We start from the raw sequence: 16,469 nt of genomic DNA, 5'->3' as shown, positions 1-16,469 counted from the left end.
GATTTCCCCAGAACCATTATGTCTTAAGGTACAGGAATTCCTGCAGTCTAGAAAAATGTAAGCCTCACACAAGTCATCATGTAATTTTAAATCTGTTTGTTTGATGTGATTAATTCAACTCACTAGAGCATCAATCGGGAAACTTGGTTTCACCACCATTTCAGGTAAAATGGCACAACCTCTGTGTCTCTGGCTTTCCTATCTGTAAAATGGCAATAATAGTTGATCCCTTTTATAGAAATGTTTTAATGCCCTCAGAAGAAAGTTACTATATAAAGGACAAATCAGTACTATTCATCTTAAAATACTAATCAATATGTTACTTTTTGATACTTCTATTATCCAATGGGAAAAACATTTTTGAGCATCTCTAAAAATATGAAAGGATTTTTGTCAAATCTCCTTTATGGGGAACACTGACAGCTCTCAGCACAGTAAGCCAAGCCTGATTTTTGCACTGCATCTGCAATATCTTTTATACTTGGGCAGCTGGCACAAAGTGAGAAAATTCATTAACATGCTAATGATGTGTCCTATTTAAAATTCCAGCTCTGATTATTGTGTGATTAAGTCTCTTCCCTTGACGTCTGTTTCCTTATATCTGCAGTACTGTGAGAAATCAACAATTACTAATGAAGTAAAAAACAGGTGACCAATTTATACACAAGAGAAAGACAAACATACACATTTCAGTATTTCTTTTTTTGTTATTGTTCAATGTTTCCCAGACAAAGTGGTATTGTCTTCAGTAAAATAAACATTAAAAAAAAAAGTTTTTAAGTTGACAGGCACAAAAGATAACAGTTCAAGTGCCAGAAAACACAGGAATAGCTATGCATTGGAATACCTGTGCAGCAGGTTTTAAGCACTGTAAAAGAAAAGAGGGAGAGATCATGATTCAGGGTATGTAGAAGATTATTGCCTGGAAACGACAAAAAAGCAAGAATGAGAGGTGGCAGCAGCTCCAGTCAATTTAACTTCCATTCCAGGAGAAAAATGAAGCATCTCCTTTCTGCATTGAAAGACATTTAAACCAATTAGCTTATTTAAATTAGCACAAGCCTTCAAATAAGAAGACAACTAAGGAACTAAGATACGGTCCTCAGTAACTTGGGTGCAGGTGGCCCTGACTGAGCAGTGGGGTTGGACCAGCTGACCTCCAGAGTCCCTTCCAACCTCAACCACTCTGTGATCCTGACTACTTTCCCTGCACTACTTTCAGTACCCTATGCTTAGTTTATGGACAGACAGCTAAGAGCTGAGCTGGGTCAAAGTATAGCACAAGCTCGTGCAAGGAGGGATCACAGGTACGTCGCTACTGAGCATCAGGAATGGATCAGCCAGGCTAGTCCGTATCATTTTTGCTGTATAAAGTTAACATGGATAATTTTGCCTCAAGGGAATTATGAAGAGGGCTCACATGCTCCCTTATAAACTCTGGAGAGAAAGCTATTAAAAAAAAAAAAAAGAGGACACTAATGTCCTCAGCTAGCACTGATGGTTACAGAAAGGATTTCTCTGCCTGGCTCGTAGCTATAGATGGAGAAGTCAGACTAAGTAAGAACGGTCTGCACCAAGCAATGGTAACAACCACTCTTGCCAATTTTATTGACAGCATGGGCCAAACTGCTCTTCTCAGCAGCAGCGTGAGTTTTATTCATTTCATTTCATAAAAGTTGATGTCATCTTTAAGACTCAATCTGTTTACTATTTTCTAGGGTGTATCAGAATGCTGTTATTCAGTTAAATGTGGTGGTGTCAATCTCATGCTACCATTCTCAAACCTAAAGGAGTTTCCATGCCTTAAAGGAGAAAGTGTAGATTACACAGACGGGTGGCAGGGAACAGAAGAAGGGAATTTATGCATCTCTGACCAGCATGTGCTTGCTAGAGTTTTTATTTTATGTAGGAATAAACTTCTGCTTATGCCTACAGAATCACAATAAATTTAAAAAAAAATCCAAGTAATAAACATCCAGTGTTTTGCAATTTATTTTCACAAATTGTAGGACAGTAAAGGTCAGACCGAGAAGACACCTCATTATGGCTACAGAAATGCAAAGTTAAAAACAGAGTCTCTGAACTGCTAACAATTCTGTTACTTCAGCAATAGTCTTGCACAGGTTTTGTTTGAAATACTGCTGAAGAAAAATACAAATGAGACGTGCATATGCATTATAGGAAGTTTAATTGTCCTAGAAACAAAAGAGCAACAAAATGGACAGATTGGAAGGTCAGAAGCCTCTTCAACTTAATTGCAAATCCAAGCTATGAGGAAGTATTATTGACTGATGTGGTTCTTGCATCACGTGGCTTAGGTGATTACGCACTACTTGGAAGAATAATTTTTTTTTAATTTTTAGCCATTTTACTTCTAACAAAGCAAGTCCTAATCTAGTTGTGTGTGTGTTTATTCTTCTATGCATTTTAAAAATACTGCCTTAGACATATTCAGTTGCCTGAAAACTTCTTGCTTCTAAGATAGCTCTGCCTATCCGCTTGCCTGTGAAGAGACATCACGGACTTTGAGAACAGGAGCACCGTCCACTTCTCAACCAACCTACCCATAAGATCCTGAAAAAGGAATGACATTTCAAACCCCGAGAGCTTTACAGTAGCTGTCATATTTATCCTTAGCTATTTAGACGTAACTATAATAACTGTATGTAATCAAATAAACGTTATTCAGCTTTTTCATTTAATCAAGAAACAAGACCATTTTATCTAATTTCAGAAGAAGGTACAGAAGACAACAGGATAAATCAAGCCGAGGGCTGACTTTGCTATTCTGTTAATTTGTCAGTAGCTTCCCCAGTAATTGAGAACTCCCCCAGTTCCACCATGACAGTGCCACCCCAATGCACTGCTTATGCTTGTATGCGAGCTGCATTTGGGAAGCTGTTTAAACCCACTTCAAGCACAAATTTAAGAAGAGAACTCTTGCCTTCAGAACCACGCACGCACTGTACCTCATTCATTCACAACCATCACCAAAGCTTTACTAAATAGGTTGCTATTGTCACAACCAACAGCTACTGTTGATACATAAAAGACTACATATGCTTTTTCTGTACTTGAGTTCATGCACAGTATCATCATAGCTGTTACAATGATGGATTTAGAAAAGAAAGGTTTTGAGAACTGGGCTAAGATAGATCTCAAAAAGCAGTATATTGCTAGGATATCCCTCCTCCCCCCATCATGTACCTCCTCTCTAGTGAAAATAGCTGACAGATTATTCAGCATATTGCTTATCTAGGTCCTGGACAAGCTTCCCTCAGAAAACTGGTTTTTTGTTTGTTTTTGGTTTTGTTTTGAAATGCACAATGGTTTGTCAAAGCCAGCAGACTTCCAGATGCCTGTGACTGAGCAAAAGCAGTAACAGCCGGTGAACTACTTACCAAAGGCAGTCTCTCCTTGTTCAAGTTCTTGTTTCAGTCTGTTGTAATCGTCTTTAATTCTCTCTAATTTTCGGATGTTTCTGGCACTCAAAACCTGCAGCTCATTTAGAAGTCCTTCCAGACCCTCCTTCTCAGATGTTAATGATCTGATTTCTTCTGTCAGATCCTTAGCAGTACCGAAATTACTTCCTGCATGTTTTTTGGGGGCAGGGGGAATAGGGAGGAAAGAGACAATGAAGGAGACACTTGCAACATCAGTAAGTTACACAGCAAACAAGGGAAATGAAGCCACTATACTTTCCAACAGCAAACAAAAACCAAATCAGGAAAGAAAGAAAAAAAAAAGAAGGCTGTTTTGCAAGTGTCCATTTTATTAACATGCTACAAAGAGTCATAATTGCAGCAGATTTAACCTCATGCACATAGAAATAGCTTTTCTTTGTTTACTGATACAATTAACTTTTTTGGAGAATATTTACTCCTAGGGTCTGCACTTCAGAAAGTGTCATACTGAAATTTCATTGATCATTGTGCTGTCACTTTTCTTACCATCTTTTGGTTTTGGAGAAGACCTCAACTCACAATACTTCTATGGTAGGTGCTATCAATCTGCTAGACTCTAAAGTATTCCTCCTTGAACAACGAAGCACTATGCAGTTGTTCACAAGCACCAGAAGGTTGTTTATAAATGAACATCACATTTCTTAAACAACAAGCGCCCACTGAAAAGATCATCAGGAGAAAATTCTGAGAGAACATATTTAAAAGTCACAACTCTCTGCTTCTGACTCTCCATGAAGTGTGAAATCTCAGAGACAGGCAAAAAAACCTCAAGTATTGCCAGCTCACTTTGCCCTGTAGTTTTCAAAAAGTGTCCAGGTCCTTTAGACAGGGATCCAGACCAAAGTTCAATTCCCAACCAGTTTACAGTTTAGCCTAGTAATATTTGCCACCTAACCTTTCTGAAACCTAGTTTTATAAGAACCAGGAGAGGAATGTTTCCTTACTTCACATAGAAGTTGTACTTATAGATACACTAATGAGAGAAAGATGCTCTACTATTAAATGATTTTTAAACGGCAGTACCTGCTACAATGCTACATTTATACAGCCATACCTGTGTTTTTTCAATGACTCAGCAACTTGATTTACTTAAAAAAAAAAAAAATCTCAAAAGACTACCTGAGAAAAACAATCTCCATGTAGACTTGCCTACAAGACTTAAAATCTATATAGTGCAAGAACTAAACTCCAGCATTACCCTGACTTAGGAAAAACATGGCACTATGATCTAGTAAGTAAAGGCATCTAGAATCATAAAACCACAGAACGGCTTGGGTTGGAAGGGACCTTAAAGATCATCTGGTTCCAACCCCCCTGCCATGGGCATGGATGCCACTCACTAGATTTACCATTTATAAAATTTACTCTTGAAGCAAATATTAATGTGAAGCACAGCCAGTTACACACATAAGATGTCTCATCAGCTTCTAAACTATGTGCATGATTTTAGGCTCATGAAATTTGAAGTCATGAAGTTTGTAGCGCTACCAGCATTATTCAGATATAAAAGCTTCCTTGGACTTTTCCTTTTTTCAAGAATATAATACATTATTTCTTATATACAACAATTTTTTAATTCAAGATGAATTCCAAATCAAATCCACATCATCCTTTTTGCCTATTGTCTGAAAAGCATTGGTCACAAAGTCTTAAATGGGAACAGTTGCCTTCTGGTCACGTAAAAGGAGCAAGAACAGAATGAAAGTATCTGTACTAGTCAGAAGACTGCAAATCAGTCCTAGCTGCTGAGAGTGGCTCCACTCCTCCAGAGCAAAAGAAGGAATGAAAACACTTCCACCAAATAACCACAAACAAATAACTGAAACAAAGGTTTTACCAAACCTTTTTTCCTTAAAGTAGTTTTTGTTTCTTTTTAAGAGATCAAAATTTCCCTATTTCTACTTCTCAACTAAAACCATTTGCCAGTTCTATCTTACAATTAATCATACAACTAAATAACTATAAATTATTTAGTTGTCTATTTACAAATAGTAGAATCTGATGTTTACCAATATATTTATTGAGAAAAAACAGGGCAAATTTTACTATCTTAATGTCTCACGTTTCCAAATGGGCAGAACAGAGCAGGAGGTAAGTATGATCACTACACAAAACTGCTGGGAAAATGGCAGATATTTAGACATTTCTAAAGCAAGAAGACCTATAATTAAACAGTGTACTTCTATTTCACCTGAACTCATCCCAAGCATCAGCACACACGAGTCTTAATAAAACATGAAGGCAAGAGATTCTTCATTAGAATCTGGTGCTTGCTCTTACGTTTCAGAAGACAGGAAGGAAAAAAAGTATGATATTATATATGAATGTTTTATACATAGCAAATGGATACAAATTCCCAGAGGGGAATTTTATATCAAAGCTAAGGCTATGAGGAAATGGCATCAGATACATGCCCAGGAGCCAAAACTGCCTGATGCAGCTTCCCTGACTGCACAAATGTCTGAAAGTCTGCAGTGAAAATTCAGAAGAGCAATATGAACTCGTGCACCACAGGCGTCATCACTGAGCTTCTGACCTCAATCACAGCAATCAAAATAACTCTTTTCGAAATGCCATAAGAAGGCTGATTTAAAAATTAATATATAATCCCTAGCTGTCAGCATTAAAAAACTGTTGTTTTGTGTTTAACAAAGTCACTTTGGATGATGTAGAAACATCCTTCAGACACATGTTAAAACATTTTATTCTGCTAGTATCCATGAAAATGGTAAAATTCCTCTTTTTGATAAAATAACTATTTTTCTTAAGCAAACACAATAACCGCTGCTTTATCAACCACTCAAAACTGCATTTTATTCAGACGTACCACTAGAAGAACTAGTTGGATGATACCAGATAAATAAAGCCAGGCATAACTCTTCCCAAGAATCATGTGAAGTAAAGTTGGGATTATAATAAAATCTGTAGTCATTCACCTGAGCTTGGCCAAACTCGTATTTCTGCTAGTATAGCACTTCAAAGTCCTATTTTCATTTTCCAATTTGAAGTATACAGTGCTCTGAACAGGTTGAGTAACATGCTTACAGCACACTGTTATAAGAAGCTGAGTATGTACACTTTATAGTAAGGTTCAAAGTTACCCAAAAGTCAGCAAAACAAAAATAAAACCAAAACACCAAACAACAACAAAAAAAACCTGTTTGAACTTCCTCCTTAATCTTGCCGTGTGGGGCCCTCTCCACTAATGCACCTCCTCCATCTCCTTCTCTCCAACCAGTGACATCAGGTAAGCTCTAACAGCTTGATTTGAGTGCCAAAGAAATACCAGCCAAATCAGGCAAAACAATCCATACTGGAAAAATTAAAAAGAAAATAAAAAAAATATATATTCCCAGGCACAATGTAGCTATATAATTCCATTAATTCACTGTAAAAAAATGAATAGTGTATTTAGATTATTTTCCTCTCTTCCTGAAAATTGTACTAGAATGGCTACATACTGCAGCTAAATGGTACTCTGCACATCAAGTATCTGTTCTTCATACATAATTACATGCTATTTAAACTCATGTCCACAGTAACCACTCATCGTCAAAATATATACAAGGCAGACTGTTGCCCACTTAGGAGCCTCAAACTAACATTACATTATTTTGATCCCATTTGCCAGCAACAAATTGACTAAAAATATCATTTGAAATCTACCCCATTTTGTAAAAACCAACAAATGGGTTATTACTTAAGCTTTGTTCAATATTTCCCTTGCAAAACATAAGACAAAGTTAATGGCCCAGAGCCTTTTTACTCTAAGTTTTTATCATATTTATGCCAGAAATTATGTACACTCATAGTTTCCATCATTTATACTCAAAGCAGAGTGGTATGTCCCATCCCTACTGAAACTAAATTCATTACAGTACAAGCAAAGGAATGATTTTTGCATAACACTAAAGCATACATACTGGACATCAGCCTGAATGCAAGAAAGAACAGACTGGTCAGTATTTATCATTACCTATAAGCTTTTTCTTCATAGACTAACGCTACCTTTAATAATACATAGAAGAGAAAAATTATCTTTTACCTTAGGGCATTTACCACCATGGTATTTATCAAAGGCACTGGAATTCAAGGCTGAAAATCCTCCACCCCATGATTAATGAGAATACAAACCAATTCCAACACCAGAACAGAACTTGAAGAAAATAAATATCATTCAGCGTCTCACAAAGAAAAGAGAAAAAGCTAAAAACATGAGGGGAATAATAGATTTTGGAAGCAGTAACAGTATAGCAGTAACAGCACCTTTGAAAACACAAATAGCATATGAGGGACAGTCTATCATCCCCTGAAAGATTTTTAAAGAATTCCAAGCATCTGAATCACAATTACTGTTTTCAAGTAATAACACATGCCAACACTTCTTTTGAAGCAGCATGCAACTGAAATGATTGATATGATCCTGAAAGGTAAAATAAAATAATCTGGCCCCATTCTCTTGACCCCCCCCCTCCCTTAAGATATTTGTATACATTGATCAGATCCCCTCTCAGTTTTCTCTTCTCCAGGCTAAACAGGCCCAGCTCTCTCAGCCTCTCCATGTATGAGAGATGCTCCAGTCTCCTCATCATCTTTGTAGCCCTTGCTCCAGGAGCTCCATGTCCCCCTTGTACTGGGGAGCCCAGAACTGGTCACAGTACTCCAGGTGAGGCCTCACCAGGGGAGCGAGGATTGCCTATGAGGATGTTATGTGAGACGGTGTCAAAAGCCTGACTGAAATCAAGGTAGACAACATGCACTACTCTCCCCTCACCCACCCAGCTAGTCATTCCATCATAGAAGGCTATCAGATTGGTCCCCTTGCTGAGCCCATGACTACTCCTGATCCCCTTCTTCTCCTCCACGTGCTTGGAAGTATGCCCAACTCAAAGTGACTCCTGAACTCAAGGACTACCCAACGGCACAGACACAAACGTGTGCACACAAGCTTCCCCACACAATTGGTTTCCCCTGCCTTTTATATCCCCCAGCCACCTTACGCCTTTCAATCTCTTGTTCTTTTACATCTCCCCTCTCTCCCACCTCTGCCTCCCCTCACTACCACTGCCAAAGGAGAATAAATGACATGCTCACAGTGGGGAAATGGCCAAGACCTGCGCTCCATGATTTTGAGGGCTTCATGAAATCATCCCCTTTTTACCAACCAAACCAAGCGAAGAAAAAAAAAAAGAGAAGGATCACGGCACCTAGATTTAGGCACCAAAACCTCATGCGCTTAAGTTCAGGGGATTGTCACCTTGGCTTCCTGGACAGTCTGTGGAAAGAGGGAAAGCACTGACGTGTCCTACAGACTGCACGGGGGTTTTCTAGCATCCCCTCCAGACCACAGGACAGCCTTTCCAACTGTGTGAAAGCATCTTCACTTCACAGCTCTCCCCATCTAACATTTCTCCTCTGAGCACAAATCTCCAGAAAAGGAACTGCCAGAAAGATTATTCTACTCTCTCTTCTCCTCCAGGGAGAGCAGGTTAGGTAACAGGGGAGAAACAGAGTAAGTTGCTACATGACTGACTGGCTGCTGTAACAGAAGCAATGATTTTCTGCTGTCTGGTCACATATCGTGTTAGAGCTTCAGCTACAACAGATTACCTTGGAAGTTCACTGAAAGCCAGTAAGACCCAGCATTCACAGTTGGAAATAAGATAAAAAGACAAATAACATAGATATCTGAGGTCTATATGACTGTTTAGGAGTTGGTTTTAGGGGCTCACAGGCATTATCTTTTAAATGGGTTCACAGGCTTACCAAAATGTACATCACTTGTAGCAATATACAGCAGTAAACTTCAGTTCGCGGAGCATGAAGTGATCATTGTGGGAACACATGCCAATAAACAGCGTTGTATGCTGGCACAGGACATTGTGATATGGGCATGAAGAAGAATTTATCTCAACATGCCTCTGAGCCATCAATCTAAACTGCTGCTGGAAGCGAGATGCTGAAAGTGGAGAACCAATTTTGTCATCTGACAAGACACAGGTCTCTGCAGGACTCCAGTTCACCAAAAAACTAAGCCTTCATGAGAAAGCATAAAGAGGCATTGGTATTCTCATCTCGAAGACAAGCTGGATTCCGCACCTGTCACCCAACAGTATTTCTCAGATGTTAAATATACAAACGGGAGCACCATCTCCTTCCAGTGGAAGATATTAAAAGCTGTATCTAGCATGGCAGGGGAATATATCAGCATCTTGTTGAGAACCTTATGACCATTATCTAATCTGCATGAACTGACAGAAGGTAGCAAAGGAATGAAACCAAGCCATCCACATCACCAAAACACACAGATGCATGGTTGAAAAGGTCCTTCAGCCTGTACTGACATCTTCCAGTCTGACTGGTCCCCTCTCTAGCATACTCATTCCCCACAGAAATGCCTAGCACCAACGCTGGAAGGCTGGTTTCTTTTTTTCTTTTTTTTTTCTCCTTTCTTACAATTGCTGTTTGAGCCATGCAGAACTTAAATAAGCACCTGAGTAGGCAAAGAGGCAACAGCATCAGTATTAAATTTTGTGTTTAGTATTTATGTCACATTATTTCTAAGCTACACTTCTATGCAGGAATAAGGGGGGAAAAAAAAACTTTTTGGTTATACTACTCGAAATCACTCGACTGGAAATCAGTATTTCCAGTCACCTCCCAATATCAGTAAATATCAGATATTTACTGATATTGAGATAGTACTAATTATAGGATGATGACACAAGATCTCCTACTGGTATCAATCAGAATATATATATATTTTTAAACTACTTAAAAAATCACCTCACTAACTTCTGTGTTTGGATCTAATTTGCATTTGCAAAGACATAAAGAAAGTTAATGACGTGCATCACACAGATAACTACATAATGAATTCAGTTTTTCATTCACATTTGCTTAGCTACCCACTAGCCACTCTGTGGCTATCTGGTCCTATGCTTTAGGCATTCTCAAGAGAGGAAAAAAAATCCCATAGAGCACATGAAGAAACTGCAATATTTATCAAACATAATGTATTCTATTCACATACAGGAAACAGACCGAATGATGACTAAAAATACATTTTAGTTTACATCCCTCCTCCTATTCCCAAATTATTTTCTCACTAAGGAAAAAAGAGAAATGTACGATTTCTCACATATGATTTGATTTCTTGCAAATCAACCTACAGAAGGAAAATAAATTTTACTAATATTTCTACAGTTACATTTATACTTGCTTACATACCATCCTATTTGAATTTTCTTACTGGTTTAGGTTTATTTGATCAGCAATTTATTTCCCCAGAAAATTTTGTGCTACATACACCCACCATGCTAACAGAAAGAACATAGTATCGTGTTCTGCCATATTCTTCCCACACCTGATGACAGAAATTTTATAAACATGTTAAGAGCTATTCTAAGAAGCAATTGTTATAATTATCACACACAGGTTTCTAAGCACTGACATCAAGCTATTTTTTTGGTTGTTTTTAATTTTTAAAAAATCTATTAAATGGTAACCCAAAAGATTTCACCAATAAGTATTCACAAATATGTATGTCAACCATAAAACCTCATGCCATCAAGAGTACTTGTTAGTTATATTTAGCTAAAGCTACAGATTTAAAACCATGAACAATATAACACAATTCTGCTAATTATGTTTGGAGAAAAATTTTGGACTAACATCTCAGGAGTATGAACTCAAAGTTATTTATCACAATAGGCAAATGCCAATCAGAAGTGAAGGAGCTGCTGATATGGAGGACCTGAATTTTAACTGTTGATACAAATAGCTCTTGACACTCAAGAACAGGCTTTTTTTTCATATGAAATCTCAACATGATGTAATCAATCTATTATATTTATTCTACTACCTTCAATAATCTGAACACATCCGACCCCTTTCTCTTTGCCCTCCAAACTTACTTTTACACTTCTGCCAAGGAAGAAGTAGTAGGGAAGAGGAACTTTTACATATGTGGCATCATCTCTAATATCTTTACTGCATCTTTTATTATACAGTCTTAAGATTGAGGTATTGGACTGACAGGAATAATAGAATTGCTATGCTTACATTTCATTTATTCTCTCAGAACAAGATCAGTTATATTTGCATATGTTCTGGTGCAAATACACCAATACTGTAAATCAGCATGACAGCAACAGAAAATACAGTTCATACAGAACATTAATGTTGTCTGAAGCTATCCAGGTAACAATTAAAGGCTGAGGTATACACCAAGCTTTCCAAATCATTACGTCATAACACGTGTAAGATCTGACAATGTATTAATAACTGTATTCTTAAGTTCATCTAACTTAAGGGATACATGAAACCAGATACATGCAATTGCATTCAGATGCCTTTTAGCTTTGACACTGTTCCAAAATCCCCTAAAACTAACTGCTTCCTCACGGAAAATGCTATATTAAATGAAAACGATGTAACATCTCTTCAGAGGAAAACAGTTGTTCTCAGTATCCATTAGCATTGTTATTTGAGGAAATTATTTGAATGACTGATCCAACTGCTATGGTAAAAAAAGCAGAAATAACATTTATCCTTGCCTAAAGCTTCCAAGACTAAATGAAAACTCCTAAGTATGTCCAGCAAAATTTACACTTACTGCATTTTATATATACACTATTAATAATTGCCTCTGTATCTCCTACTATTCCAAGGCTGCCTTTAAATAACTGCATATTACCCAACTGAAGATTCTCTCACCTTCTAACATTTTAGTATACCCGGGCTGTTGATTAACCTTCTGTTAGCTGAATGTCAGTTCAGGGGATACGTACATGCAATATATTGCTTAAATGCTGTCCAGTATTTTTAAGGTGGAGACATATTTTTTAACTATGCCTTATTTAAGGGATGAGTATCCATGTGTTAAACATAAATGAATGACAAGAACTGAATAACCTCAGCCTTCTCTATATTATCCACTGCTCATTGTTTTCACTTTGTTAAGTAAAAAAAACCTTTTTTTTTTTTTTTTTTTTTAAATCTCCTTCTTCCTCTTTCCTCTTCCGCATTTACCACATCTTTTCTTCCCAACTAGTTTCTCTACTAGCTGCAATTCACTCTGCATCCTGGCTTTTCTGTTTTTATCAATTCATGAGCTCAGACTAAAATATTTCTATTTTTTTGCAGAATCTCGTCTCAACTTTCAGGTCTTTAGAACATTACTTGTCATTCCTGTATCCCTTGCATACTACTCTTCATTTAGCATAAATGAGTGCCATTATTACACTACAGCGTCTGCTGTTACAAAATAACCTTTCACCCTTGATTTTCAACCAGTTCCCTCCAACTACAAAAATCAGATCTAAAATACCTGCTCCCTTGTATGTTTTTCTACCTCCCCCACTGCCAAGCTGTCTTCATCACCTTTCAACGTGTTTAATCATCTTCAGTGCTTCCTTCCCAACTTACAGTCAGTTATCTGTTACAAACAACCAACTATTATTATTAATTCCATGCTTTTGATGCTATTAGTTGACCCAGAAAGCCTCAGTTATCTTCCATTTCTGATGGTAGCAACGAGGGACTGCTTAGGTATTTTCTCTTCACACAGGGACATTAAATTGCATTGTTTCGCATCTATGCCTGAGTTTCAGAAGACACATTTTTGCATTTTTGTTATACAATGCAATACCTTTTCCCCCTACTTGCCTATTTCAGCATAATTTGTTCCTCATCAAAGTTACACATCTCATCTTTTTCCTCGCATCTCTGCGCTATCAATTCATATTTGGTTATATGCCAGAAGTTCATGTTTTTCTTTTAAAATTCCAATAATTCTCTTTACACACACACACCTAAGGCATGTAACACCCTGCTTCATCATTCTCCTGCTTTGCAGTTACAGACATTTTCATTCTCCAAAGCCTGTATTTTAATTTTTTCCCCCCTTAAAAGAAAAAAAAAAAAAAAAAAGTAGCTCACTTATAGGCTTAAAGTCACCAGCTTCCTACAAAGCCAGACTTGAAAACCCATAATTTTTACAACAAGAAAGAAACCCAGGAAGTGTGGTACAATGTACCGCATGTCTATACAATTGTGTTTCCTAGGGTACCCTAGGAATGGAAGCTAGCCAGCTATGGAAGCTAGCCAGATTCAGAGACATCAATAATTAAGTCTTGATAACCACACATTAAGTCACAAAGCCCTCTTACTGATGTCAATAGACACAATTTTAGACAGGGATTATCTGGAACTTTTTTGATCTTTTGGTGTTTTTTTTTTAATGCGTCTCTGTTGTTTTACAGTCCAGTATGCCTCAAACAAACTACTCTTTGCATATGAGTCCAGACACATTCTTTATTAGCAAGCCCAGGATTGAAAACCAATTTCCAGATGTTCTTCAGAAGGCTTCCACCTGCGACCTTACTCTAAGTAAACCACCTGAAGACAGAAAAACTTCTGGATGCTTATTTCCGTGAGAAAGCATTCACAGAAGTGGGGCGTTCTCTCAATATCACTGGTGCTTTTCATCATCTACTACACGAGCTAACAATTTTTGGATTTACTTTTACACATACTATAGCTAAGAAAGAATTATTCTATGTAAAAGTATAGGTTAAAGAGGCATTACTACAAGATTTTCAGTTGTGAGAGACCCCACAATGTCTCTGGGCAACCTTGCTCCACTGTTCAATCACTCACACAGTAGAAAGAGCATTTGCTTAAGTTCAGATGGACTTTGATCTGCTTCAATTTGTAGCACCAAAAGCCAGGACGTGATAACAGTGGGTGCTTGTTTCTAACAGATAACTAGTCACAAGATGGGAAGGGGGTGTCAGAGGTTTTCAAAGATGTTCATGAAAGCTGCTGTATATGAAATTACAAAAAAAAAACTATAAATTCTGTTCAGGCAGAATTCCCAGAAAGATAATAAAAGATTTTTGCCTTAGCGACAATTTAAGATTGTACTGTTCACAGTCATTAAAATTGCCTGAAGTAAGACTTTTTCAGAGTAAGGAAAAAAAAGAAATAGCGCTTCTTATCAGTACCAAGAAATAGTACCAACATTTCTTAAAAAGCATGAAAAGGCAATCATAGTCATAGTACTGAGAAAACAATTTATAGAAATATCAGCATTAAATTGTCTCTTGAATTCATCCCTGAAACAAGCAATCTCTTTTAAGAGCTAACAAGTATAAAATATTGTTACGAATGTTTTGGAAATAGTCCTCAAGTTTCCATTAACACTCCCAAAGTGTCATACTGAAGTACGTTATCTTCTGGCCAACTGCTTCCTGCTGGCAGCACAAAATGGTTGCATATCCAGTTTGGGGGCTATTTTGTTCTCCATAAAGTCATACAATGGCTGGGGAAAACTTTGACCCCATTTCTGAAAGCAAGAAAATTACCTACATTCAAATAGCCTAAGGGCAGAGAAGGGTGATTACTCAGCTTACCTTGTACGTGGACACAGAGAATTAAATAGGGTTTCCATTCTGAAAAGAGTCATGAAGAACAAAGAATCTGACCGTGCTCAGCAGCAATACAAGATCTAGTCTTTAATTTCCTTTAGGATTTTGCTCGAATCTGACATTATCCACTTCTGTCAAACAAACTATGTGACACCGTACAAGGTTTCGATTTAAAACTGTTCTGTGTACAGTTACAAGATCCTAACATCTAGTTGAGAAGGTAAATGACCATCAGATAGCTAGAACGTGTCACTTTGACACATATTAAAAATCCTCTAGTCTCTCTTCTTTCTTTAGTGTAAGACTGGAAAATTTCTTGTACACAAGTCTACATTCCTTTCTCTTCAGCTTCCTTCGACATGGGTGTCTGGTGGAGAAACATATACGTACACAGTTGCAAACAGTTTGCTGAATTAGAAAAGTCACCTCTTCAAATTTAGAGAAAGAAGTGCCCTTTTTTCCTTTTTTTCCTTAGTAAATGTGCACTAGTCCCAAGTAACTGGCATGTAAAACCATTATGAATCAGACTGTAATCACATTTCAGTGTTTTACTGGTTGTAAATAACATGCATGAGTGCTCCAAGGACCAAATTGCTTTTTTGCTGCCAACATTAGTTGTTCAATGATCTGAATAGCAGTAGCAGCCAATTATTTTACTCTGTTTTAAAATGTCGTTTACAGCCATATTTGCAATTATTACACCTTTATTATGAATTTATTATGACCCTTAGCTAGAGAGCTCAAACATTTAATTTGTAACGTCCAGGAAAAGCTATTGATAATTATTTACCAATTTCACTTACGGAAAAATATTGTGTTCTCTGTCCATTTACTGCCTACCACACAGGATTCTCTTAGCCAGTAGTTTCCATCTGTGGAGAGAGGCCTGAAGCACCTTACAGAGGACGTGACACAGCCTGGTTCTGCCAGACTTGCCATGACTTCAAGGCATCTAGCTAAGTGCAGATCAATGAATTTTCCCAAGAAGGCTCAGCTGTGTAAAGGTCTAACACACTACTCATCAATGTAAGCCCTTCTCATCATTTAAAACTTACCTGATACAGCTAGCATTTTGGCTTCAAGCAGAGCAGGTAGCTGAGTCTCAATATCACTCACTTTCCTCCTCAAAGTACTGCGGAGTTTCTGACTTGTGCAAACCTAGATTGAGGAAGACAGCCATGATATATAATTCATTCATGTAAAAATATAAGGCAATTTAAATGGGGCTTCAAATGTTCTTGGTTTACAGACATGACATAACATCCTACAGCACAGTAAAGAAGCTTAATAAAAAGTGATGTATTTACAGAAATATCAAAGATGAATCAAGATTTCCAGGCTTTGCCACACATTCTGTTATAAAAATAGAGAACAGTATTAGCATTAGCTACCTGGATGACAAAGGACATGTTTCACCACTAGATACTGAGGTTTATTTAGAAGAAAGGCCAACTGACACACTGTACATTTTCAGATTAGCAGTGATGCCTAGAACGAGTGGAATGTAAATGAGACAGTGTTTGGACTTTTAAGACTTCATAATGCAGAATGCCCAGTGATTTTTATACAAAAG

General features: G+C 37.4%; 1 protein-coding gene across 2 annotated transcripts in view; it reads right to left on the bottom strand.

Moving 5' to 3' along the window:
* Nucleotides 1-16,469, bottom strand: part of DISC1 (DISC1 scaffold protein) — a 202,365-nt gene that overhangs the window by 98,304 nt on the left and 87,592 nt on the right. For both annotated transcript variants that reach the window (XM_035562617.2, XM_050709968.1), the window contains exons 8-9: nucleotides 15,952-16,054; nucleotides 3,402-3,590 (exon numbers count right to left, since the gene is read on the bottom strand). In XM_035562617.2, the coding sequence (XP_035418510.1) occupies nucleotides 3,402-3,590; nucleotides 15,952-16,054 (292 nt within the window). The remainder of the gene's footprint in view (nucleotides 1-3,401; nucleotides 3,591-15,951; nucleotides 16,055-16,469) is intronic.

The sequence above is a fragment of the Cygnus atratus genome, chromosome 3 (genome assembly GCF_013377495.2).
Source record: "Cygnus atratus isolate AKBS03 ecotype Queensland, Australia chromosome 3, CAtr_DNAZoo_HiC_assembly, whole genome shotgun sequence".
In the NCBI taxonomy this organism is placed as follows: domain Eukaryota; kingdom Metazoa; phylum Chordata; class Aves; order Anseriformes; family Anatidae; genus Cygnus; species Cygnus atratus.
This window is presented reverse-complemented; position numbering and strand designations above follow the sequence as displayed.